Source organism: Echinops telfairi, unplaced genomic scaffold (assembly GCF_000313985.2).
Source record: "Echinops telfairi isolate 266 unplaced genomic scaffold, ASM31398v2 ScPeMD7_23;HRSCAF=83, whole genome shotgun sequence".
Classification (NCBI taxonomy): Eukaryota; Metazoa; Chordata; class Mammalia; order Afrosoricida; family Tenrecidae; genus Echinops; species Echinops telfairi.
The window spans coordinates 73,253,343-73,279,704 of record NW_022103920.1 but is presented as its reverse complement, the minus strand read 5'-3'; the positions used below and the strand labels follow the sequence as shown (position 1 = coordinate 73,279,704).

General features: G+C 38.3%; 1 protein-coding gene across 1 annotated transcript in view; it reads left to right on the top strand.

Moving 5' to 3' along the window:
• CRPPA (CDP-L-ribitol pyrophosphorylase A) overlaps window positions 1-26,362 on the top strand; it is a gene marked incomplete at its 5' end in the record, with an annotated part of 317,407 nt that overhangs the window by 59,397 nt on the left and 231,648 nt on the right. Inside the window, 2 exons of the mRNA XM_004702702.2 lie at window positions 13,962-14,066; window positions 24,611-24,656. Of these exons, the coding sequence (XP_004702759.1) occupies window positions 13,962-14,066; window positions 24,611-24,656 (151 nt within the window). The remainder of the gene's footprint in view (window positions 1-13,961; window positions 14,067-24,610; window positions 24,657-26,362) is intronic.

The following is a 26,362-nucleotide window of genomic DNA, read 5'->3' as shown; positions in this document are numbered from 1 at the left end:
TTAAATAATTTTATTGGGGGCTCTTACAGATATTACAACAATTCATAAACCAATTATGTCAAGCAAACTTGTACATATGTTGCTATCGTCATTTTCAAAACATTCTATAGTTATCTCTCCAGTGCTCTCTGGTAACCAGTTTCTTCCCATCCCTCTGTTATGGACATAATGGCTGACTTTCGAGAAATTATCCTTTACTTATGTTATTTTAATTATTAGAATTTGGATGGTGTTTGCTAGGTCTGGAAAGCCATTTTGTAAGGGACCCACTTTTCCTTCCCTAGCCAAAAATGTGTCCTGTTAATTAGCAGTTTGCCAGACTGCTGTGTTAAAAGGGAGCCGAACCCCCTGCCATTCACAGTCATTGAGTAGATCCCCACTTCTGAGCAACCCTTCTGGCTCTCCAATGCTGTGAATCGGTGTGGGCGTGGCAGCTTTGCTTTGTTCTGAGGAGTAGCCTTGGATTTGAGTCTGACCGCTGTGATGGCAGTGCAGGCAATGAAATGCCCCTTACTGAAAACTAGCGGCAGTGAGCGATTTCTCTGTAGTGCTTACAGAGCCACAACACATTAATTCATTTTTAAGAGTACTATGATTTAATCTAACACTAGTGCTATGTAATGTTTTTCATTTACTGAAAATCTGAAGCAAGGTTGGTGGTCCTTTGAATGCAGTTTGCTACTTAGATGATTCTATCCTTAATTATTATATTTGCAAAATAAAACATCGAGAATATATAAATTCTTTAATTAAAATTTAAGTAGGGTACAATATTTGTTTCTTTCAGAAAACTGAATAAAATAATATAATGGAACAAACAAAAGCAACACAAGCATTTAAAACAAAACAAAGCAAAACCTCTACAAGGATCCTGGAAAAATGGGACGATTTTTCTTCCTTAGAAGATCTTACAATGAGTGGACTTGTAGCTCATTAGTTTTTCTTACCTCTAGGGTAAAATAGAAATATGACTTTAAAAACTATTGTATACACTGGGAGGAAAAGTTAAAACAGGAAATCTCTCCTAATCTGAATTTCTTGGAGAAGTGAGGAAAAATTATGCAAATTTATCGTAGCCTTAGGCAAAGGCAGTGGGTGGTGAATGGTTTTGCACTTGATAGCAAGAGGAGAGGGGACACTCCTGAGTGTGGAGCAAGTGTTGTATCTAACTACTGAACTGAACCCCCACCACTCCAAACCTCCAGGGATTTTAAATAATCATATATTTAAGATGAAAATCACAGCTTAATTTAGGAACGTGTTGGATCTTTAAAAAAAAAAGGGGGTGAATGAAAAAAGTATTTTATTTTAGGGAGAGTGTACCGTTTTCTCCTAAAGCTATGCTCGTGGAATTATCATTGGTCAGTCTGCACAGGTTTCATCTTGAACAAGATGTGAAGTGTGATCCTTAATATATAACCCTTACAGCACAGCCCCCTTTTCTTGCTTTCCTAAGGTTGAGGTCTACCTGAAGGTAATCAGAGTTTGACCTGGAATGAGTGGGTAATTCCTTATTCCTAGAAAGCTGAAAATGAAAGAAGTGTTTTGGTTACCTTTTTTAAAAAATTTAGGCTGGTGGTGAAATGGATGCGATGAAATATTTTAACATTTTTAGGGAAATGGGAAGAAATTAAAATGTGACCAAAATGAGCTGAGTATTTTATTCCAGACACTGGTTTGCCGTCTCATCCAACCTGGAAAGAACTTCAGGGTTAAACTTCTATGTATTTTATTTTATGATGTTTAGAATTTGCAGCAAGGCAGACACAAATGATACTGGCTGGTGCAAAATCTATTGCACTTTTGTGATTTGTGAGTTTTTAGGTTGCTCAGAATTGGCACCAATTTGGAGCTGCAGGAAGGAGGAAGTTTGTTGTGCTGTTAGCTATACATTTAAATAGACAGATGATAGCTCTGAGTCTCCAGGGTAATCATCTTGAGATCTTTTACAAGTATTATACATTCTGGCGGTGGGGAGTGGGGATCACACAACTATTTAGCAAAGGTCACATGGTTTGACAAGATCTAGCAAGTATGCATTGAAATCTCACTCAGTCTTTCTGTCAATCACAAAACAGAACACATGGAGACTTTATTAAAGTGTTATCGTCTAGATGAATCATTCTTTTACTCAGAAATTTTACTTCAGATCATTTCATGGTCCCAATGTCTATAAATTAAAGTAGTTTTACTACACTACATAGGTTTTAGCCAAAAGGCTGAAAAGTTATAAATTAAAGTAGTTTTAGTTCACAAATAAAAATAGTTTTACCTCACAGGGGACTTGCTGGTTTTACTTCTCCTGTGTGGATCCCCTCATGAACATTATTCCAATGACTCGCTGTTTCGGGCAGATGCTCTGTCTGGATCCCGTGAGACCCATGGTCTCAGATGGATTTCCTTCTTTAGTATCAACAAGGGTCTCTTACTCTTGATGTTTAGACCGTGAAAACTCATCCGTGAGTTGTTTCTGTTTTTATACTTAGTTTTGTGGATGTTAGATGTCTTTGACAATCCTTTGAGAGAAAGTATGCTTTTACTTATTAATTTTGCATGTTAATCCTTTGAGAAAGAAAATATGCTTCTGCTTACATTGAATAGTGGGGAATAAATGTCAGTACTAAGGAAATAACCATCATTAATCCGAGAGGGAGTGCAGGATTTGCAGAGGACTTAGAGTTGGGGGTGGCTAGGAGTTCTAGGCTTTAGCATCCTTACTGTTATCACTAACGTTGATTTTTTTTTTCACTTAGCAAGATTAAAAATATTCTAATTTATTAAATAATATTAAAATATTCATTATAGAAATACTCGTAGTTTAGCACATGAAGCAAAACTTAAATTTTAAATGATTGTTTAGTGATCTTTTAGGGAAATTTTGAGATGATTGCTTCTGTCGCTAATTCTTATTGCTCATGGGACTTTCTACTGTGAGTGGAACCTTCTTGTATCACTGTGGTTTCAGATATTCTCAAAATGTCAGGAAAGACAGGTAAGCTATTGGAAATATATACTTACATGTAACTGGAAAGTTGTCAAGACCTGCGTTATTTCTAGGGTCTTAGCTTTTTCCTTTCGGGAATAATCCATTATCTTTTCCCTACCTATATGCTTAATTTGGGATTTCTGTTTCCCTGGACCTTCAGTTTTAGTTGCCATAGTGCTCTAGTTCCTAAGGGACAGCATGGCCTTTAGGTTTCATCTTTTCTTTGAAGCTGGTAAATAATCTAGTCCAAGTTTCTGAGATGGAACCCAGGTGACTGTTACCACTAATGCAAGTTCATACCCTGGAGTAACACAGCCAATTCACTCATTCCAAGTTAGAGGGAAAAAGGGAAAGTTTATTAGAAGGTGCCAGTGAAGAGATTGACAGCAACACAGACTATCTTGATGGAATCCTATTTGAAATCAGAAATCAGAACTAGTGAATATTTACCTATTACTTTGGGATTTACACTTAGGGGAGTCACGTACAGATGGTTTGTATTAACTCAGGTTTCAGGATAACCACAGGAAATCATTCTTGACCATAAGGAATCAGACAGAAAAATAAAGGTCTTAACGTCTTAGGAGGTCCTCCTCTGTTGACTAACTGAGAGCTGGCCTAGCTTTTTAATTGTTTATCTTCAGACAGATAAGTGAAGGCAGTCTTAGTTATTTGGCTGGCCCTCCCAGGTGACATCTGCATCCGACTTGTTTGCTTCTGAGCAATATAGTGAGTTATGTAAAAGTAAGGAATGCATTCAGTACCTTAGGCTAGCTGAATTAAGTAATGTGGCCTACCTTACTCTGCTGTCTTTTTTTAGTCAATTCCCTCATACATTAAACTATTGACCATCAGATGACTTGGTGACTTGGGGTTACCTCCCAACATGGTCCAATCAGCAGAGACTGGGCTAGGGAAGGGTGGGAGGGATGACGGAGTACAACAATAACTGATGCTTCCTTAGCAGGGATTGTGGGTTGCACATATCCTTTAAATAACTGTGAGGTTCAGATGAGCACCCAATATCTGTATTCTATTGAAATTTCAAAGTATAATACCTCATTTGATTTATTCAACATGGACACAAAAGAGATAAATGGGCACAAAGATTTTAAACTGGAAGTTTCAGATATTTTTCATGATTGAAGTAAATAATGACATCAGAATCCCTAGTACAATGCCTCACTGCTAAGACACCAGGGCTCGCTCAGTGGCCTACTGGAAGCCTTTTGCGTGCATGTGTGTTTGATATGCTATATTATTTAGTATTTGTGATATGCACTGATTGACTTAACACAAGCGATAGGTATTCACTAACCCAGTTTATGAGATAAAATATTACCCATACCTTAGTTAATGTCTCGTGTGTGCCCTTTCCTTTTATATCTCATTCCTGATTGTCTTCCTTTAACTGTCTTAAATGCATGTGAATATTGTCCTTGCCTTTCTCTAGTTTTACCACAGAAGTAGGTATTTGTAAAGTATTATTATGTAGATTTGATTTTTTGGGGGAATATCATCATACTGGAAATTTTCTTCTGTGGCTTGCTTTTATGAAAAAACATTGCTTTGAGCTTAATTAATATTATTGTATATATTTTAGTTAATTACTTTTCATTGAACTGTGTTCTCATACATTATTTTTAGATTCTTTGTAATCGACTCTTGGTTCATGGCAAACTTATAACAAAGTGGAATGTTCTCAATCTTGCTTATCTGCAGGATCATTGTTATACTTTCATCCATTGTTGTTACCACATGTTACTTTGAGAGACCTCCAATCCAGGGATTCATCTTTCAGCACTATCTTTGACATTATTTTATTGTGATCTATAGGATTTGATTGCCTAACTTTATGAGGTACATTTTGAGGCCTACCTTTCTTGTTTATCTTAGTCTGGAATCTCCACTGAAACCAGTCCCCCATGAGTAACCCTGCTGGTATGTGAAATACTGGTGGCAGAGCGCGGTGGAGTGAAATTTCTTCATCTGGCTTTTCTAGCCACATCTCTGCCACAGCCACCAAGTGATTGGGTGGGCTCTACAGACGGGGCATGAATAGAGGGGATTGGTCAGTGTGTCCATGTGGGTAAACTAGAGAAAAGCACGAGTAACCCCATTACAGAATGGGCAGAAGACATGAAGAGACTGTTCACCAAAGATGACATGCAGGCAGCCAACAAGCATGAAGCAATGTTCTTGACCCCTTGCCATGACAAAAATGCAAACTAGAACAGCAATGAAGTACTGCCTCACACTACCACTGATAGCAAAATGAACAACCGAAACAAAATGGAAACTTCTGGAGAGGATTTGGAGAGACTGGAACCATCAGACAGTGCTGGTAGGACTGTAACACGTACTACACTGTGGAAAGGAGTGTGGTGGGTCTTTAAACAAGTGCTAATCAAAGTACCATATGACTCAGGTAGCAATCTACTCAGTATACCATATTCCTAGTCTAACCAATTAACCTGCTCTTCATTCTACATTATCCAACTTGAGTGTTAATTTTTTCAACTCATTTTGCTATTGAAACAATTTTCGCATCTGTGCTTTATATTTCCGGATTTATTTTCTCAGACTCTTGATGGGATAGCAGCTACATGTAACAGTCACTGCCTGTGTTTACATAGGGTTCAATATTGATGATAAGGATTTAATTTTTTCTCTTACTTCCTTATTTTGGGTTAAATATATTACACGTGACAAATCTATGAAATTAATGATGATGTAAGTAATGCGGTTTATTAATTTCTGAATTTAATAATTTAATTTATTAATTACTTGTTTCTGGGGAAATCTCTTAATTTATCCTTACTTAATTGCTTAACTTCTGATGAGTTTACTTTTAAAAGAAGATGCAAAATGTTGAAGGGTAAACTATTCTAGTGAAATGATTTGTTTTTAATAATGCTTGATGATACTTGATTGTGAAGCTTAGCATAAGTGGCTAAAAATGCAGGTTAATTCTTCCCCGACATTATTTGGCTGCAGAAAAAGACACATCATTTATACAGTGTTCAGGAGATAGATATGGAGGATGCTTACTTCTGAGTTCAAAGTGGATTTGGGCAGAACTGGCAAAAAATTGAATAAAAACCTAGGTTTTTGGTGTTTTTCTCTTTCATTTTTGCCGGCAATAATTTAAAAGCTTCCTATGAATTAAACTCGATGCACACTTGTGGAATGGCATCTATGTGAAGACGAAAGCTCTGCGCAGCTCACTTGTGTTCTGTTGCTTCCAGACGGAGCGTGTCTGTTGGTCTCATGCGGACTCCTCCTCTGAGGCTGTTTACTCCTGCAGCGATCTGATATGTTGTGAGAACACAGCTTCTCGGATGGCTGTTTCTCAGGCAATTCTACCCTCCATTGCATAATTCAAACAATATAAACATATGCAAAGTGATTCAAATTTGATTTTTGGAAGATAAATTGAATGCAGGTGTTCATTGTTTACCTAATTGCAAGATAGTCTATTTTGTTTCTACTTGGAACTTTCTGAGTGTGGATCTAGAACTGCAGAGCGACAAACTTGTGCCGGCATGCCTTTGGTTTAGTTTTCCTCTAATGTCTGTATTGTTCTTTGTTGGGCAGATTTTGCAGATTGCGTTGCAAAAATAATATTGTGAATGATGTTAAGGCTGGAAAGATATGCAATTAGGTTATTTGTAGTCATGGACCATTACATGATTACCATAACACAGTTGTTCCTACATTTTTTTAAATATATATGAACAATCTTTCAAAGTTGTGGAATCTATTCCCAGAAAAATAACATTATGCACAAAACAGTTTCTGAGGTTTCTCAGCCCTTTGAATTGTATTAATTGATCACAGTTGACCACTCTTCCATAGCCTTACAGGCTGTATCATACAGTGAAAGCACTTTATGGAAAATAATTGGGAATATTGATCAAATTAAATTGTATGTTATCTTGTTTTTGGATAAAGATCATAGATTGAACATTTATCCAATTTTTCTCACCTTTCAAACCTTATCAAAGGGATTAAAATCCAGATAAACCTACAAGAACAAAGAAAGTAGGAAGGTGACAACAGCAAAGAGAAACAAAGAAAGAATAAAAGATAGAAAGCTGGCGTCAGATAAACTCTATGTCAGTGGTGGGGAAAGCAAAGGTTGAAATTGCCAACAACAGAAGCCTCACAAGACTCAGTACCTGGCAGCACCAGGACCTCTGAAACATGAGTGAGTGTAAACCACAACAGCCCCAGCAAAGCACCAACAGAACAACCCCTCTCACTGTGTCAGGTCCTAGGCACTGTGGCCCTGTCTAGTTTCTGAGACTGTAAAGCTTTACAGGAACAAGCAGTCTCGTCTTTCTCTGGAGGAGGACAGGTTTGAACCACCCACTTTGTGGTTAGCAGCAGCCCAATGCCTAACCCACAAAACCACCAGGGCACCTTGTGAGTGAGTTCAGGGAGTGCAGAATAAAGAGATTGGGGTGAACGTTGTTTAGAAAAGCAGTAAAGTTTCTAAATTGTCCTTGGGCCAATCCTAGGGTGGTAGGTGGAACTGAAACATTGCTTATGACCAGGGAGAACATCAGGGGCAGTGAAGAGCCTGGGCACCATGTTGCAAGCAGCAACTAATAGGCAATGTCAGTCGTGTACTGACAACTGAGTACACAACCCATGGCCTTGCTCTCAACTAGCAGTCCCATTCCTGGACGTTTGACTCCTGAGGACAGAAGAGTTTGTCTAGTCCACAAAGAGAGTCTAAAAGACAATAAACCTGGAGATTCCCCAGTAAATATCTCAATCCCTTTAAAGTGGAGCTCAAACTCCTAAGCCAGAATAGTGAAGAGGCAGCTTTTCCAACGTTTTTCAGTGATATGGCATAATAGAGGGAAAATATTGATTCTGATTGTTCAGTTCTCTGAAGCAGTCTTATAATTACACATCTTTTCCATAGCTACATGGTGAGTAGAGTTTATTTCTTTGTTCCCTGACTCAGGATTTAACTTCTAGACTAGTTTTGCCAAGTGGGCCTGCAAAGCTATGATAGAGAGAGGCTTTAAATGTGGCTGTGTATTTGGACCAGCTCCCTGGGCTTCTACTAGGGCCATAGGAACTGTGCCTTGGTTGGTATCTGCTCTCCTGCCTGCTCCTCAGACGTTGCACATGGGTCAAAGCTGCCACAGCCAATCCACACATGCAGTTATCTTAGACACCCCATGTGATAGTTACATAATCTGGTGTCAATCTGAGGATATTGAGAGTGGGAGTTAGTCTGTCAATCAGGTCGCAGTTGATGACCCCATTTGGAGAGGCGATGAAGATGAATAGCTCACTGGAGACCACACCTAGACACTGCTTCATCTCCCTGTGAGACATTCCTGTTGACAAGCCACATGGCTCTAAGCTGATGGATCATGGTTGAAAACAGAAAATACCAAAACAATATTTACTTGTAGGGGGGAGGAGGAAAAAGAAGCTTACTTGTATTTTATTGATTATGCAAAGGCATCCACACAAAGAATGTGTGAATCATAACAGATTATGGATAACCTTGAAAAGAATGGGAATTCCAAAGCACTTAATTGTGCTCATGAGGAATCTGTACATGGATCAAGAGGTAGATCCGCAAACAGAACAAAGGAATAGTGCATGGTTTAAATTCAAGGAAGGTTTGCAGCAGGATTATTTCCGCTCACCATCCTTATTCAATCTGTGTGCTTAGCAAATAATCAGAGAAGCTGGATTATATGAAAAATGTGACATCAGGATCGGAGGAAGGCATATTAACAACCTTGTTTACTGAAAGTGAGGAGAACTTGAAGTATTTGCTGATGAAGATCAAGGATTGTAGCCGATAGTATGGATTATAACTCAATGGAATGAATACCACAATAATCACAACTGGACCATGATAATGGAGAAAAGATTGAAGTTGTCAAGGATATTTTTGTACTTGAATCCATAGTCAATGCAATTCATAATCAGTGGAAGCAGCAGACAAGAGGTCAAAGGTAAATCTGCTGCACAAGGTCTCTTCAAAGTCTTGAAAAGCAAGTATATTGTTTTGAGGACTAAGATAAGCCTGACCTCAGCCCTGATATGTTCAATCACCTCATATGCATGTGAAAGTTAGACATTGAATACGGAAGAACAAAGAAGAATCCATGCATTTGAAGTTTGGTGCCAGCAAAGAATATTCACAGACTGCCAAGAGAACAAGCAGTTTTGTCTTGGAAGAAATACAGCCAGAATACTCCTTGGAAGTAAAGATAGAGAGACCGCCTCTCATGTACTTTGGATTTGTTATCAGGAGAGACCGGTCCCTGGAGAAGAAAATCACACTTGTTAAAATAGCAGGGCAGAAAAAAAGAGGAAGTCCCTCAACTAAATGGATTGACACAGTGGCTGCAACAACGTGCTGAAACATAACAATTGTGCAGATGCCCCCAGAGCAGGTGGTGTTCCACTCATGTCGTTCAGAGTGCCCAGTGACACAAATGACCCTAATGTAATGAAATGTGCAGAGATCTGCACTTAGAGAGCCAAACGGGATGCACATACGCAGCACGGTCTCAAGCCGAAAGAACGGAAACAAGCAAAAAACAAACAACAACAAAAAAACAATGTTGAAAGATTCTATGGGGAAAATATTGAAAAGTTCAGGTAGTGTCAAAAAAGATGTAAAAAATGCACTCAGTCAACATACCAAAAAGGATTTTTTCAAAATTCATGTTTTTTATTAATAATATCATATGCTCAAGTACTAGAGCAGTGGTTTTCAATCTTCCTAATGCCATGGCCCTTTAATACAGCTCATGTTGTGGTGACCCCCCCAACCATAAAATTATTTCCATTGCTACTTCATAACTATAATTTGCTATTGTTATGAATCGGGCCACCTCTGTGAAAGGGTCGTTCGACCCCCCAAAGGGGTCACAACCCACAGGTTGAGAACCACTGAACTAGAGGAAGAAGTTCAAACTGCACTAAGGTCATTGGAGAAAAAAAAAAAAGCTTTCTAGAATTGACAGATGCCAATTCAATTATTTAAAACAAATGGATACAATACCAACACTGGACATACTCACTTCTGTATGCCAAAAAAAATTGAGTAACAGGTACCTAGCCCACCAACTGGAATAGATCCATATTTATGCTCATTCCAAAGAAAGATGACCCAACAGATTCTGGATATTAAAGTGTTGTAGAGCCAAGATGCAACTTTGAGAATTACAGTGTGCCTGCCCTAAGCCATGGTGTTTTCAATTACATTATATGTATGCAAAAACTGGGCAATAAATATAAAGGACTGAAGAAGAATTCATCAATTTTCAATTCATCATTTTGAATTATGGTGCTGGTGAAGAATATTGAAAATGCCTCTGAGTTCTAGACGAAAAAACAAATCAGTCTTGGAAGGAGTTCTGCCAGAGCGCTTCCTGCAGGACCAGAGGTCTTGATCATGTCCTGTCTCTTGCAGTGGTTGAATGCTGACGACGTTGGTGCAGTGACTCTGTGCATTCTTTCCCTCTACTTTTGTTGCTTCCTTCATTTGACAGTATTTTGCCCATTGACTCTTTCAAGACTGCAGCTGGAGGCTTGGAGTTTTCTTGAGTTCTTTCCGTTTCAGACATGCTGAGCATCTTCTCCCATTCTGTTTTCCTAACTCTAGGTCTTTGCAAATTGCATCCTAACTTCGGACTTCATCTTCTCGGGCTGCTTTTGAAATTTTCTGTTCAGCTTGTTTACTTTGAAATTTGCTCTTAATCATTGAGTAACTGAGGTAAAGGGAAAAAATGGTAAAGTCTCTTTTGACATCCACCTTGATCTTTTCTTTCTTTCCTGTCTTTTTAATGACATTTTGGTTTCTTCATGAATCATGTTCTTGAAGTCATCCCACAGCTCCTCAGGTTTTCTGTCATTAGTGCTCAATCCAGCAAATTTGTTTTTGAACTTCAGATGGGATAGAGTCTAAGTTGCATTTTTGGTTTTGTGGATGTGTTAGGTAGGGGTCTCTAGAGAAATGAAACTTGGACACTTGTGATAGAGGATAGGTTTATACAGTGAGAAGGACTATAACAGCTAGTTAGTCCACACAGCAGTACAGAGGGTTCAGTTCAACTCACTTCCACGGAACTGTTAGTTATTTTAAATTCTATCTCGTCATAGGTTAATGCCTCAAAGGCTTTACTCCTCCCAGCCATGTCATTTACCGGAAAAAGCGGTCTTCTTTAGTCATATTTTGAGTGCCTTTGCAACCTGCGGGGCTCACCTTTGGCCCGGTATCTGACAAAGTGGTGCTGCTATCCGCGAGGCTTTCAGTATCTGACAAGACCTGGATGCCACCTGTGCGGTCTGCAGTGGCCAATCCCTCAGCAGTGGGCAGCCTGCTCCGTCATTGCAGTCTGTTCTTACTCCGGACCTCCACTCACACCTGTTCACTTTGGGTGACCCTGCTGGTATCTGAAAATATCACTGACATAGCTTTTAGCCTCGTAAAAACACACTAGCCATGACAGCATGACAAATTGACAGATAAGTGTTGGACAGTTCATTATAATACTTTTTATTATAAAATAATTTTATTATAATTTTAATAAGATAACATTTTGAAATCTTCTCAGCTGCTTTATTTAATCATCTTTTACTATAAATCAAGAATGAGTTTGAGAGTTTCTTCTGACATCACTCTTAAAGATCCTCAAAAAACCCTTCAATGATTTCTTGATGTCATGCCACAACTCATCTTGTCTTTGTTCAATGTGCCAAATGAGATGTGTTTTTGAGATGTATTCTTGAGATGGCCCCTAAATTCACATGGGATATACTCAAAGTCATACATCACCGTTTGTGGGCTTGCTTACATTTTTTTCATCTTTGATTTAAATTTGAATATGAGCAATCAATAATTTCACATTCAGCTCCTGATCTTGTCCTGATTGACATGGAATATTTTCTTTGTCTCTTTCCACAGAAATAGTTTATTTGAATCCTGTGTGTTTAGTTTACAAGATCCATCCATATAGTAGTAGCTTATCTTATTGAACAAATGATAGTTGTATTGAATAAATCCTTGTTTATTTTTAAATCCTTGGTTTTATAAATATCTATCATGTGAAATGACATTGCTCTCATCACAAAGGCCATATTTTACATTTAACAATACTTCATTTCTGACATTTGTCTTCCAGTTAACATTAATACAAACGCATCTTGATTGCATGTGTGATCAATTTCAGACTGCAGAAATTGGTTAAAATATTCAATTTCTTCAATTGTGGCCTCTTTGTCTCTGGTGAGAAACTTTGACTGGTAGTTGGATTAACTGGCCTTCCTGTGTCAATATGGGAATTACCCTATTAAGACAGACTTTGGAATGTTCTTTTTAAAGACGATGAATGCAATGGCACCCCGCTCATTTTCGCTTCTGGGCTTATAGACCATGTGATGACCCATTCAAAATGGGCCAGCCCAGCCCAATTTCAGCTCATTAATGCCTAGGATAGCTATCTCTAAGTTAAATTTAGTATATTTTCATCCATTATGTCCACTGTCCTCTTTGTTTTATGACTTTGGAAACTCGTGTGTTTCATTGGTAAATGTTTAAACAATTATTTGTTTAGTTTTCTTTTTCTTTCTTTCCTATACATAATTTATTTGGATTTTGGGTTTAGTGGCAAATAATCCAATTCACTTTTTGACTCACATTTTCTAAATTTTTCTCATATTATCCTATCTTATTTTGTTTGAAAATATTTTATCCATTGCAGCTAATAATAATTCCTTAAACAACACAATTCCTATTTCCTTGAAAACGCTTATTACCTTATGATATTTGTCTTTGACCTTTCATATAGAAACATTTCCTTGACTGTTCATTTAATCTGAATTTTCTGTTCCATTTAATTATTGATGACAGCTTGGATTTTATGAGTTCTTTAGGTGGGGGCTGTTGATTATGGGCTTCACTGTAAGTTCTGATGGCAGTGCTCAAGGTGCTGACGTATTCCCTCCATGCCTGCTCTGGACATGGTTAGAGTGCTGTTTCTATCGTGGCCTATGGCAAAATGCCTTCTATCCCTCTGCCAGCCCTTTGAAGTTGCTGAGCGTGCAGAACATGTTTCATTTACCTTTCTTTGTTCCTAAGTAAGACAAAGCTTAGAAGTGGTAGGCACTCGGTGAGTATCATTCAGGAGTAAGACATGATGTAATTGTTCAGTCAGCATCTCTGGGAGGTGCAAAGGGTTAGTGGGCTTGGCGCTAACTTAGAGGCTCTGGACGAAAGCCCTGCTGATGGACTTTTCAAACATCAGCCAAGGAAGGCCCAGGGCCATCTAACACACACGGGGCCTCAGGGCTTAGAGTGGACAGCAGCGTGCTTATTTTTATTGGGTAGCTATTTTGATGGTTCTGCTTAACAGTGTTCCTTATATTGTACTAAATCTTTGAGGGATTTTAGCATTTTTCTCACAATGAAAGTCTGAGCAATTTCCATATACAGGATTATAATCTCAAAGTAGAAATTCGTGAAAAATTAAATGTACATTCATATTTTAAATTCTAACTGATAAGAGAATTATGATCTGAACACATCTTGATAGGAGTAGAATAAAGGATTTGAGTTTTATAATTACATATGCTTGTTTTCACTGGAGTTTGCATACAGCAGTCCTCAGTCAAACACTCAGGCACTGTATAAACACTTTTGGGAAACTGCCTGGAAAGCTGGCAGAATAAAGGATTAGATCTGTCTGAAACTGTCAAGAAAGTAGAAGCTCTGAGTAATGATCGTCACATCCTTGTTGTTAATATTCTTCCTATCTTTAAGTAGTAGGAAAGCTTTCGGTACTTTGCCTAGTCGGTGGCTAGCTAAATCATTTGTGGATTATCTATGAGCTTCCTTTCATATTTACAATCACTTATGAACCAAAACATTTTATTTAGCATGATATTTTAGCTTTCTAACTCTGTTATTATTTTTCTTCTTCACAAGTGTAGTGACTATGACTTGGACTTTGGAACTGAATGTTTACAATTGGCTCTACAATACTGTCAAACCAAAGCCAAACTGGTAGAAGGCAGCCCAGACCTGTGGAAGGTAAGAGAGTTGACTTTTGTTCTGATTGTGGACTGTCTTGTTTGCCATTCCTATAGACTCAACTCTATCATGAAAAATATTGCACAGATACTTCACAAAAGTGGATAAGTACTTTGAAATTACTTAGTTTAATACTGAACGAGATACTTCCAGGAAAGAATAAGAAAGTGAGTTGTGTACATACATGTTTATAGGTGTATGCAGATGCACACATGCATTTATCAGTACTATAAATTTAAAGGAGTTAAATGATTTTCACTGTGTTTACTGATCCATCACAGTATGGATGATACTAGTTCTAGCGCTTGATATGTTAGGTTGGGTTATCTAGAGAAATAAAACCTGGGACATTCATATATGTGTACGGAATAACTATATATCAAGAAGTAATTATATGGCATGAAGACATCCCAGCCCAGTCCAAATCAAGTCATGGGTCCGAAGCGAGCCAGAGCCCTCTTCAGACATAGGTTCCCATAGCTAGGGAACCTAAGAGGAGATGCAGGAAGTAGGGAGATCACAGATCAGTAGATACAGAGTCACTTGAATTCATGGTTGGTGGGAACATGTCAAAGAGCCAATAACAGGCTGATCACAGCTGATGATGTCTCCTTTGGGATGTGGTCTTTTTATAAGAAAGGCATTGGGAAATTCTAGCTCTTACTCCTTGCCTCCACTCTTGCTGGGACTCTCTGCCTTCATGGGTGTCCCATGTGGGCTGCTGACCCTGAGATCCACCCTCCCAAGTTCTCACTGCCCTTGAATCCACGCAACTCTGCACTCGCTAGCTTGTGATTTTCCTGCATCTCGCTTTTTCTTTGTTTCGCTGGCTTCAACGGTGGGACTCTGAAGTTGGCTCTGGTGAGGAAAGGACCCATGAGCTAGAACTGGGCCGGGCTGGGATGACTTCTTGATATAAAGTTATTTCTTGATATGAAATTCTTTCTTACACCTATATATGAGTGTCAATGATTTTGATTTTCTAGACAACCCAACCTAACACAGCAAGATAGTTGCACTGTCATACTTCCGTTCCTATTGTACTAGGGATGTTTTATAGTGTGATTCTCCTGTGTTTTCCTAGATAGAATTATGTGAAATTGAATACGCCATTTTGAGTTAGAACTATAGTGACATTTCACCAATATCCCTGATTTTGAAGTTTTGATTTTTGTCCTTTGAAACCTTTATAAATTGTGCAAATGTGATTAAAGATTCATTCTGAGACTCTATGATCAAAAGCAGATTTCTAAATTGTAAAACTACAGCAAAAAGGACATGCTGATAATTACACATTTTTCAGTATATCAGCATGGGCTTTGCTGTAATGTTCAGATAATGTCAAATATTCTAAAGCTGTTTCTTTCTAAGGTTCTACAATATTGACACGGTAGAGAAAATTTACACAGAATTTCTGCTAAGAACATCCACCTGTCTGGCAAGAATTTTGTAATGTTTATTGCCATTCTATATATGGAATAAGTAGTATCTTAGGTTTTGTCCTCTGTAGAAGCAAAACCAGTGATGCTATTATATGTATATATAGCCAGCAAAGTTATATCAAGAAAATGGCTCACACAATTGTGGAAGGGGGCAAGTTCAAGGCTGAGCAGTCTCTGAGTCTGTGAGTCAGAGGTTAGGCTGAACGCTTCACCTGACTCGAGGAGCTGAGGACTTGTTGACGATCAGTAGGAAAACCACAGGCTGTTGGCTGAATCCAAGGACAGCAATACACGCTTGTGCTGCAAAGGTGAATGAACTCCAGATTGACAGACATGATGACAGGCTGCTGATGACTCCCAGGATCTATAGGCAATATGACAGACCATTTGCTCAAGTCTAGAGAACTGGAGGTTGGTGAACCATGCCCAGTGAAAAGCATGCAAGATTTCTCACAGTGCTCACGTCTATTGCCAGCTGGTCATACCCATAGGGAAAATTCCTTTTAATCGATTGCATCAGGACTGTCATCTGAATAAGGATGCTTCATTCCTCCTTAATTTTACCCAATCATGGAGGATTACAACTGATTTGCAGTGATTACATTGTATTAGGTAAAGGTACAACAAACCACTGAGTATCCTAGCCTAGCCAAGCTGATGTAAAAGCGAACTATCACAGGTGGTGATATATTAATATAATAAGGATGTTGGTAATTACCAATCAGGTATTTTACTAATACTTCTGTAAATCCTCATATGAAACAAACAAACAAAAGCAAACCCAAAACAACATTTGCCTGCATCCTCATCCTAAATTGAAAGCCAAGTTAAAATGTGGAAACTTTGAGGGGTTTCATTGCTGCCAACATGTTATCCTTCTTTAGTGCATTCTGTGATGTTGGAAGTACCATGGTCTACATTTTGTGGGCATTCTAAACTTCCATTAAGCTTGAAAAACACTATGCAGATAAAAGGGTTGAAAGGAACATATTGCCCTTTGAACTTGTCACTCTATTTTCTCAAATGTATTTTAATTTTGGTTAACATGCTCATATTCTTGCTGCTTCAAGAAAGAAGATTTTTGGTCGCAGATACATCTTGTCTTTCTGCTTCTCTTTTATATAACAATTATCAGTGTGCTCTTATAATGTGTGGCCTTGCTACAGGGTTTTATGAGTTCTCTTGCTGAGTCATGCCATGTTACATATGCTCGATAGCAACACCCTCTCTTAGACCCAGCTGGATCTACATCATAGTGTTACTTGCAAAACTGGGGCTTGGGAAAGCCCTACCCTTATTAATGAGGTTTAAACAATGATATACTTCAAAGCAATCTTGAACTCTGAAAGGGCTTGTAATGAATGGATTTGTTAAGCGCCTTCCAAATAGCAGCTATGAGAATTCTTTTTTCAGTGTACCAGATGTTTTCTGTTGATGGATGTCGAAATGGTTTTGAGTGTACAATATTCAATGGCTTTAGGTTCTTTGTTTCCCTCTTCCATCTCCCATTTCTTAGCAACTACTTTCCCGATCGTTGGGTATTTTCTTAGTTGTGTATTTTCCCCTTTAATGACATTGTGTGATTTATCATTCATAAATGTTTCTCATTAAATCTATGTTGTGATCTTATCATCCAGTATGGATTTCAGTTGCCCCTCAAATCATAAGGAGCCTTAGTGGTACAGTGAGTTAAGCATTGGGCTGTTATCCAAAAGATCAGTGATTCCCACTCACCAGCTATTTCACAAGCGACTGAGGTTTTCTGCCCCCAAGATTTATAGTCCCTATGGAGCACGTTGACACAAAAGCTAAGTAGCACATTTCTATTCTGCCCTAAAAGGTTTAGATGAGTTGGAGTTTAATTAATTTGAGCTCACACCACAGAAATGCAATCTGTATTTGGAAATGAGTATTCTAGATCCACACTGACTCTCAAGGTACTGCCATTTCTACTTATTCCGATGAGTGAAAAAGGTGAGCACAGACCTGTTGAAACTGGCAGTGGGCGCAGGTGGCATAGCCAAGCAGCTCCAACAAAATTCAGAAACCAGGCACATTTGGATGTTATCAGGAGACACTTCACTACTAAACAATAAGGTGGGGAGAGAGCCCGTCCCTAACCCCTTCGGAAGTCAAGGAGGTCAGCCCCCAACCCTGTCAGAAATATTTGGAAATTTCTCGAGTCCACATCTAGGATTCTTATTTCAACTGTCATTAGAAACACCAGCAGGGTTTTTGTTGTGCATTTTAGAATGTTGTTTACAAGGGTGAGTAAAAAATAACCGATGCTGGAATTCCAGCTCACACACGCATGGGATTATTTTAAACAGAACATGTTTAAACATTTTCTGCAATCGGTGGATGCTGCGGAGAAGTGCTTTCAGGAATACACTCCTCTTAGGGTCAGGGAGCCCTTAGCAGATCCCCTTACAGGGCTGTCAGCGTGTCAGATTGGCCCCATCTCATCAGCGAAAGAGCTTCAGTTCCCTCCAAGGGGATCGGCTGTGCCAACTAGATTCAGAGAGGCTAGTCCAGAAGCTAGAGCAATTGTTATTTTGGATTCTCAATAATAATAATAATAATAATAGTAATACTAATTTTGACAGATTTATCTCCAGGGACACAGGGTGATCCTAAGGGTTTTGTATAAAGAAGTCTTAAAAAAAAAGCAAAGCATCACTGGTGAGAAAAGGTCCACATAGCTGTGCTGAGGCACTTTTCCCATTTAGCGCACCTAGTCCTTTTTTCCGGGGAGCCAGGGCTGTCCTGTGAGAATTTCACTCGGAAACTTGACCCAATTCACCCTACAATTCTGAGTTTGCCCCCTTCATCCTTCTTTTTGTTCCCTAAACTCAAAGAACATAGGAAATGTGCACAATTTGACTACCTAGAGGGTGACAGAGCTGTTGATTTGATGTAGTCTCAAATAAACAGTGTACAATCTTCGCCGGGGAAGAGTTCGAAAGACAGAAGACCTACTGCAGAAGTGTATGGAATCAAGTGAAAGATCTGTCCAGAAACAATATGTTGATCTTTTCAACCAGTAAAGATCTCAGTGATTTGTATCACTTCTTTTTATCTTACCTGCTATTTATAAAAATAAACACTAAAAGTAAACATTTAGTTTTGATGTCAACCTTCTATTACCAGATCCTTTGGGGACCAGAGGTAAACATCAATTCATTGATTTAAAAAAAATTTTTTTTTTTTACTGAGCAGGATAGAGAGCACCCCATTGGGAGGTGCAGTCTTACCCATGGGTGACCAACCATAAGTGGGCACACCATTTGGGGTTCAGGATTGGCTCTGATGCTTTCCTCGAGTGGTAACATCTGTGTAGGTTTTAATTCTGCCTCTTACCTTGGGGAGATTTCATTTCAGCCAATGGAAGAACTTCCCTCCTTTTAGTTTACAGCTTGCCTAACTAAATTCACTATTCTCTAAGATTGCTACCTAATATTTCAAGTTACTGTTGTCAGATTGTTCCAATATTGATGGTATCCATAAGAGCATAATACTCAAGGCAGACCTTTTTAAATTTAAAAAAAATAAAAGATCATTTATTGCAGACTCTTACAACTCTTGTTACAATCCATACATTGATTGCATCCGGCATGTTTGTACATATGTTGCCTTCCTTCTTTTCTGGACACTTATTTTCTATTGAGCTCTTGGTATCAGCTCCTCTTTTTATCCCTCCCCCCCTCCACCCTCATGGCCCCTTGATAGATGGTAAATTATTATTATTTTCATATTTCACACCAACTGCTGTCTCCCTTCCCCCATGTTTTCTGTTGTTCTTCCCCCTGCAGAGGGGTGTAAGGTTATGTGTCGATCATTGAGATCAGCTCCCCCTTTCTCCCTTCCGCTCCCCACCTTCACCCTACCCTTGTAGTATCGCAATTCCCACTCCTGTCCCTGGATTCCGTGTGTCATGAGCTCCCATCTCTTATCGATAACTGTGTACAGTACATGCTCCGGTCTACTCTGAAATGAGAAGCGGCACTGGGGTCATGATAGTGAGAGGTGAGAAAACCTCAAGGAGCAAGAGGAATATTGTGTGTTTCATCGATGATTTACTGTACCCTGGTTGACTCATCCCTTCCCTGTGGCCCTTCGGTGTGTGGGGGGATTGTTCCATTGTCTACAGATGGGCTTTGGGAAGACAGACCTTTTTTAATAGGTAAATTAAATATTGTTTGTTTTATGAAGACCTGAGAGGATATTTTTGGCATAAGATTTAAAGATTATCTCAGGAGCTCATTACAATTTTTATAGATATCCCCAGAACATGTGGATTCCATGAGAATTTAAAATTTTGTTCTGCATTTTCTCACTTTTGATCAAGGGTGTTCAATGCGATCTTAGATAAATATGTACCGCCCTGGTCATGGTAGAGGAGACTTACTTGTATAGGCAATCAGCTATTTCCTCCAGTTGTCCTGACTCTCTTTCTTCAGTTGTTCAAGTAAGTTCTCCTTAGTGCCACTTGTAAGCTTTAAAGACCTCAGAAGCTAGGAAGTAGAAAAGAAGCACTGCATAAATTATTAGGCCAATTAACTGGGATGCCTCTTGAAACCTTGCCCCCAAGCCTCCTAATCAAGAAACTGTGTCCCAGGATATGTTTTGCTGTATGGACATATGCAGTTTCAGAAACGACTCCATTCCCCCTCTTTTGGTCTTTGTTGCAAATACATCTATCACACAACTTTTGCCAGCTCACCTCTTTATAGTGTACAGTTTACCAGCAGCAATCAGAGTGATTGGCTGTTCCACCCTATCCTGAAACAATATGACTCTTTTCCATCATGCTTAACTACCCTCTTAGCCCAGTACTTCTGTTCCTCCTGTCCTTGGAACCACTAATCGATTTTCTGCCCTATACATTTGCTTTTTCTTGTCTTATTGCATAAGTGGACGCATAGAACATTTGTAATATTATTATTATGTTGTTTCAATCTGCAGAATGTCTTCTTGTTCTGTCCATAATGTAGCATGGACCCAAGCTTCATTTTGCCACCGCCTCAATAATATTCCTTTGTGTGTGTATATTACATTTGTCCATCCATTCATCTGCTGCCAATGTTCTTTTAAAATGCTCAGCTTAGTTAATCACTTTCAATACTATTCAGATGTCTGTTTTCTCAATGTTAAAGCCATCTTCAAGGCATAAGGCTGTTAAAGAGATTTATAACCAATTATTGAAGAAATGAAACAACTGTTTCTCATTGTCTGAAAATACTTCCTTAGGAAGAATTTCTGGTGTTTGGCTCATCACAATATTGAAATTGCTTACTTTTGAGAAGTCTTTTCTTATGGGGATGACAGTGCTTAGATCCAAGAGTTCTGGCATCTTTGTTTAAAAAGAAAAGAAGAAAAACAGTCACATTATTTAGTTTTATTCAAAAATACATTGTGGTGACATTGTGTCTTTCTAGGAATTTTCATCTAGCTAATCAATCTGGAGAAAAGAAATGATTCTTATTGTACATAGTTGATGAAATGGAAATAAATGTAATGAATCTCCAGAATGATGTGATATTTAGTGTCATAGCTAAATCTATATTTAATAAACCACCTCTTTACAATGTAAGTTTTCTGTCTTCTAATTGTCATTGTTACATAGTAAGTGAGTTAAAAGATGGGAGAATCTTGTAGGGTAGTCTTGCTTAACAGATGTAAGATGAAGACAGCTAGACTTGGCTCTGTTATGAAGTCTGTTTTTCTATATTCTATCTCAATGCTCACAGAGTGACAAACTTTAGTTTGGGGTAGTATCATATGGACTTGACCCTGGGTGTCGTGGTGACCAGTTATGCTGTGAACCACACGGTCAGCATTTTGAAACCACCAAGTACTCTGAGGGGCTTTCTGCTACCCTAAACATTTACAAACTTGCAACCTTGCAGGGGCAGATCCCCCCTGTCCTAGAAGCTCGCTGTGAGGCACCATTGGCTCGATGGCACTGAGTTTTGTGTTGGGTCTTGATATATGCGTGAAAAGGCTTGCTTACCTCTTTGAATCAGATCACATCCTCCCTTATTGAATATATACAGCTTGTGGGAAAATTCCATTATCTATTAATATTATTGTTCTACAAACCTTTTGAAGTCCCTATTTATATACCAAGTCCTCTTGTGTATAAACACACCAACATAGACACAAGAGCTTCAATTTTAGGAATTAAAAAAATAATGGAAAATGCCTACAAACTTTGCGAAGCCTCCTAATATGTGTGTGTGTATAAAATTTTGCTCAGATGAAACTAACAAGTATCCCACCACATTACCAGGGCTTCTTACAATCAAACGAAATAGAAAGAAATTGAAGTTGTCTAGGTGAGTGTCCAATGTGGGACCTGGGTGGCCTCAGCTAAACAGAATACTTCTAGCCTTTTCAAGTTGGTGCCTCGATTTGTAAACAAGCGGATTTAGAGGAGCAAACTGTCATCCACCATCACAGAGTTCATGTTTTAAAATAGTAATTATTTTTTGTAATAGGCTGTTGGGCAAAGTCAAAGGGAAAATACAGATCATGGTGACAGAAGGAAATCAATTTCAAGACTTGGGAGTCTTGCTTTTTGTTTTAATTAAAAAGAAGGAAAGGACAAATTATGTTACTGTTAAAGCTTCACAGAAGAAAGAGTAACTCCATTCAGAATTTCAAAATTTTCCACCCATATTTCCTTTGAAGTATTTTAGCTAATTTATATAGAAAACAATAAACCTGTTTTTTTAAATGATAATATTATAAGAGTTAGAAATTTTATCTGTAGTTTGTTTTCATTAAGTTAGTATTTGTTGAGAAGTATAGTGTAGATAATTCAACTAGGCTTAATGTAGAAGATGATAAAAATAAAAGAAGTTTTAATCTGTGGGTAGTAGTGGATACCCAATAGCCTACAGGACAAACTAAGCAAAAGAAAGGTCATTGCCGAATCTTGCTTGTTTATTCAGATATGTATTTAATACCGGAGGACAACATGCCTCTATTTAATGAGCAATTCATTTTATGAATACGGAGACCTCCATCTCCACAATGTAAGGCGTGCTGGCAAATACATGTGCTGTCTGATGCGGATTCTTCAAACCAAGACCCAGAGATCGCTGCAAACCAGCACGAAGGACAACTTTTATAACCATTCTATTTTAATTTAAAATGTCATTGACTTCTCAGAAGATAGAGAGGGATCAAAAAGGAGTTATGGGAAGTGGAGTATTCTGTTTAATTGGGACAAATATGAATGAGGCAGGAGATCAGGTATTTAGTTAGCTTTGGGTTGTCAAGGAAAAAATCATTTAAAAGCAAATTTTATTTGATTCTTATAAGAAGCATATTTTCACTCAAATGTGATCTTCACAAGTTAAAGACTCTTGCTCATTGTTTTCACTGTTTTATCCCTAATAATTAGATAAGAGTCTAGAACATAATAGTTATGGAATAAAGATTTATTGAATAAAGATGTATTAATTGAATGAATGAGACCAATTTAGTACAAGACACAACATGAAATGTTCCCTGTCCAAGTTTTCTATTCTTATTCTTCCCCTATTTTTCCCCTGATAATTAAATAGGATTCTTATCAGCACTAGTTTTGATTGGCATGGGCTTGTTTTAGAGATAGAGTTGCTACTTTGAGCCTGGAATGTCAGTTATTGGTAGAAGGAACTGGATCATTTGAGCTGAAAAAAAATTTCACTACAAATTCAATTAGCCATTCTCAAGGGCATTTGGAAGAAAGGTAGTAATCTAAGTTAGTATTTTTCAAAATGTGGTTTTAAACCATTTGCATCATAGTCACCTTAGTTTTTGAATGACGAAGTTCCAAGATCTGACATTACTTATTACTCCTTTTCCTTACCCCCTGCATCACTTGACTCGGCAATGTAGGAAAACCAAGTCTACAAGGCAGTTCAGCACCTCAGCTCATTGGATGAGGCACAGGAGTTTTTATACCATGACAGGTGGCATTATAAGGAGCAAGTTACCATGATCAGGAGCCTATGCATTCTTACAGGAGCTGTGGGAGCACAGTGGTCCCACATTGGACTCTTATTCCCAATCCGCAGTTTGAACCCGATAGAACCTTCTTGGGAGGAAGGTGAGACTCTCTCTTACTGTAAAGGGTCACAGTCTTAGAAACCCGCAGTCTCAGTTCATGCTTGTCCTGTAGCGTCGCTGTGAGTCAACCGGGACTCAGTGGCAGCGAGGTTTTTTGTTTTCATTTTTAGTGTGTGATTAAGCTAGGATCATGATTATTTGTGTGCACAAGGTGGTACCCTACAGGCTTTTTTCCTTTAGAACTACAGTTTAGTGAATGTTTTTTAATGTGATCTTCTCATTTTCTGGATGCAAACAGATATATGGAATTCAGAAGTTAAGTTCTTTTTACTGCAAATAATTTTGAGAATTACCTCATTTCATCTTACAATACCACGGGGTGATTTTTGATATCTAGATGTTTTCCTTCCTTCCTTCCTTCCTCCTTCCTTCCTTCCTTTATCTATGACTTCCTCCTTCCTGTTTGTTGGAGACATTCTCCTGCCCCTTTCCTCTCCCCTTCCCTTCTTCCCTTTCTCCATAGAGCTGTACTATTAAACAGTTACAGTCATGCTGATACTTTCACTTAAGCACAGTCACAGTTCCTTTGCTTCTAATAACCCACTGCCGTTGAGTTCCTTCTGACGCATCATGAGCCTCTATGACAGGGTAGAGCCACTCTGCAAGTGTCCGAGACTAGACAGTTTTACAAGAGCAGACAGCCTCAACTCCTTTGGAGTGGCTGGTGTTTTTGAACTCTCAACCTTGCCATTAGCAACCCAATGCTTAACAACCTGGGCCACTAGGGTACCTTTTTTGGGTAATACTTCAGTTATATCAATAAGATTTCAGTAACAGCGGGTCCATGATATTTCTATTCAAAGGTTTCAAAGTTAATACATTGTCAACCATTTGTAGAAATACATTTTTTCTTGTGAATTTGGTGATGTTATTTATAACTTAGGGATTCTCTAAAATTACAAATTTGGGGGGGACTTTATTTTATTGCCTTTTCATTTCTTCCTGCTCGGCTGAATCTAACGAGCCTTCTCTGGCTTCCAGGTGACCTACAAGCGAGATCTGTATGCGGCGGAAGCAGTTATTAAGGGTATGTCTATTTCCGTGTCTCCCAAATGTAAGCCAGTTCCGAATTTCTCATGACATTTCACAGTCCAGAAATCTCAGAAGTACGAATGCCTGCAGCTCATGGAGGTGTGAGGTCTGTTTTTTGGTGAAATAATATTGTATTTCTGTTTCCTGTCTATGAAATATCATTTTTGATGATTTATAATAGATGTCACATAGATTTTAATTTTTATAAAGGAAATACTGTGAAACAGCCATATAGATTAGTCTATGAAAAAAATCATGGAATAATGACACAATGAGGAGGGAAACATAATGAAAACTATCTTTTAATAAATTTATAAAAGTGTTATATAATTTCATTTTTACTGTTAAGAGGGCTGCACCCTCCCCTGCTTGCCTTTAACACTATCATGCCAAAAAAATTATCTTTGATGTGGGAAGATGCATTTTTACCAAAATGAAAGAAATTATATTGGGTCATTTTCTTAACGTTTGTTTATTTCCTTTTGTAATTTAATTTGCATTGTGAGAACACTTTTCTTGTTCTTTTTCATCTCCTTGACTCTCAGATCTCAGTTATCCAGAGATAGTGTGTTGTTGTGCTTAACGTTGTGTTAGGAATGAAGGTGCTCAAGAGCCACTTACTCTGGATTTGCACAACCTCCTTCCTTTAAGTCAAGGGGTCCTGGGAGCTTAGTGCGTGAATTGTCCCACTGCTAACTGGAAGGTTGGTGGTTCAGGCTCAAAGGAGAAAGATGAGGCAGTCTGATTGATTAAAGATTGTCAGCCTCAAATACCCTACAAGGGAAGTTCTACTCTGTTCTATAGGTAACTATGAGTCAGAATCAACTTCCTGACATTGGGTTTGTTTTATTTTGGTAATTTAAACTTCCCATATTCTGCACTATGGATATTTCAGGTCAGATGATTCTCTGTTGTCAGGGGCTGTTTTTTGTTTGTTTTGGCCATGATAAGATGTTCTGCAGCATGCAGTTCCATCTACCATACGACAGAAGCATACCTTCCCCTTCCCTCAGTATGACAACTGAAATAGACTCCTGCCTTGCTTAATGCCCCCTCCAGGATAAAATTGCCCTGGGTGGAGAATCACAGTTTTAAATATATATTGCTAGTGAAGATCAGAATTATTCACACCCAAGCCACAAGCTGGAATACTGATTGCCATCAGTTAGTAACTGACTCCTTTGAAAATAGATTAAGGGCAGAACCATGGGCTTAGGTTTTGACTGAAGATGAACTTCCCAATTCAAACTTTGAAGTTGAAAAAAGTTGAAAAAATTCTAAACATATCAGTTCATTAGAAAATTTTGTGACAACATATTTAACAATCAATTGGCTCCACATTCAGAAAGCTGAAATCTTTCATCATGATACTCCTCTACATTTGTAATTTACCCAGAAACTCTCTGTCCTTCATGCATGTTGTGTTTAAACCATTAATGCACTGTGTTGTGAATCTGTGTATTTGTGTATGCAAATAGATCATCTAGAGCTATAAATCAAAATGCTGACATGTATTTACATTTCAGTCAGGGAATGTGTATACATTACTCTGGAGAGGTTAGCTAAACCATGGTGTGCTTGGGGAAAATTTTTAACATAAGCAAATGCTAAACTCAGTTCCATTTCTTTACAAAGTCATACCCACATTTACTAGTTAAATAGAAATGCCTTATGTTTTGGAAAGTTGGTAAGTGGTTCAAC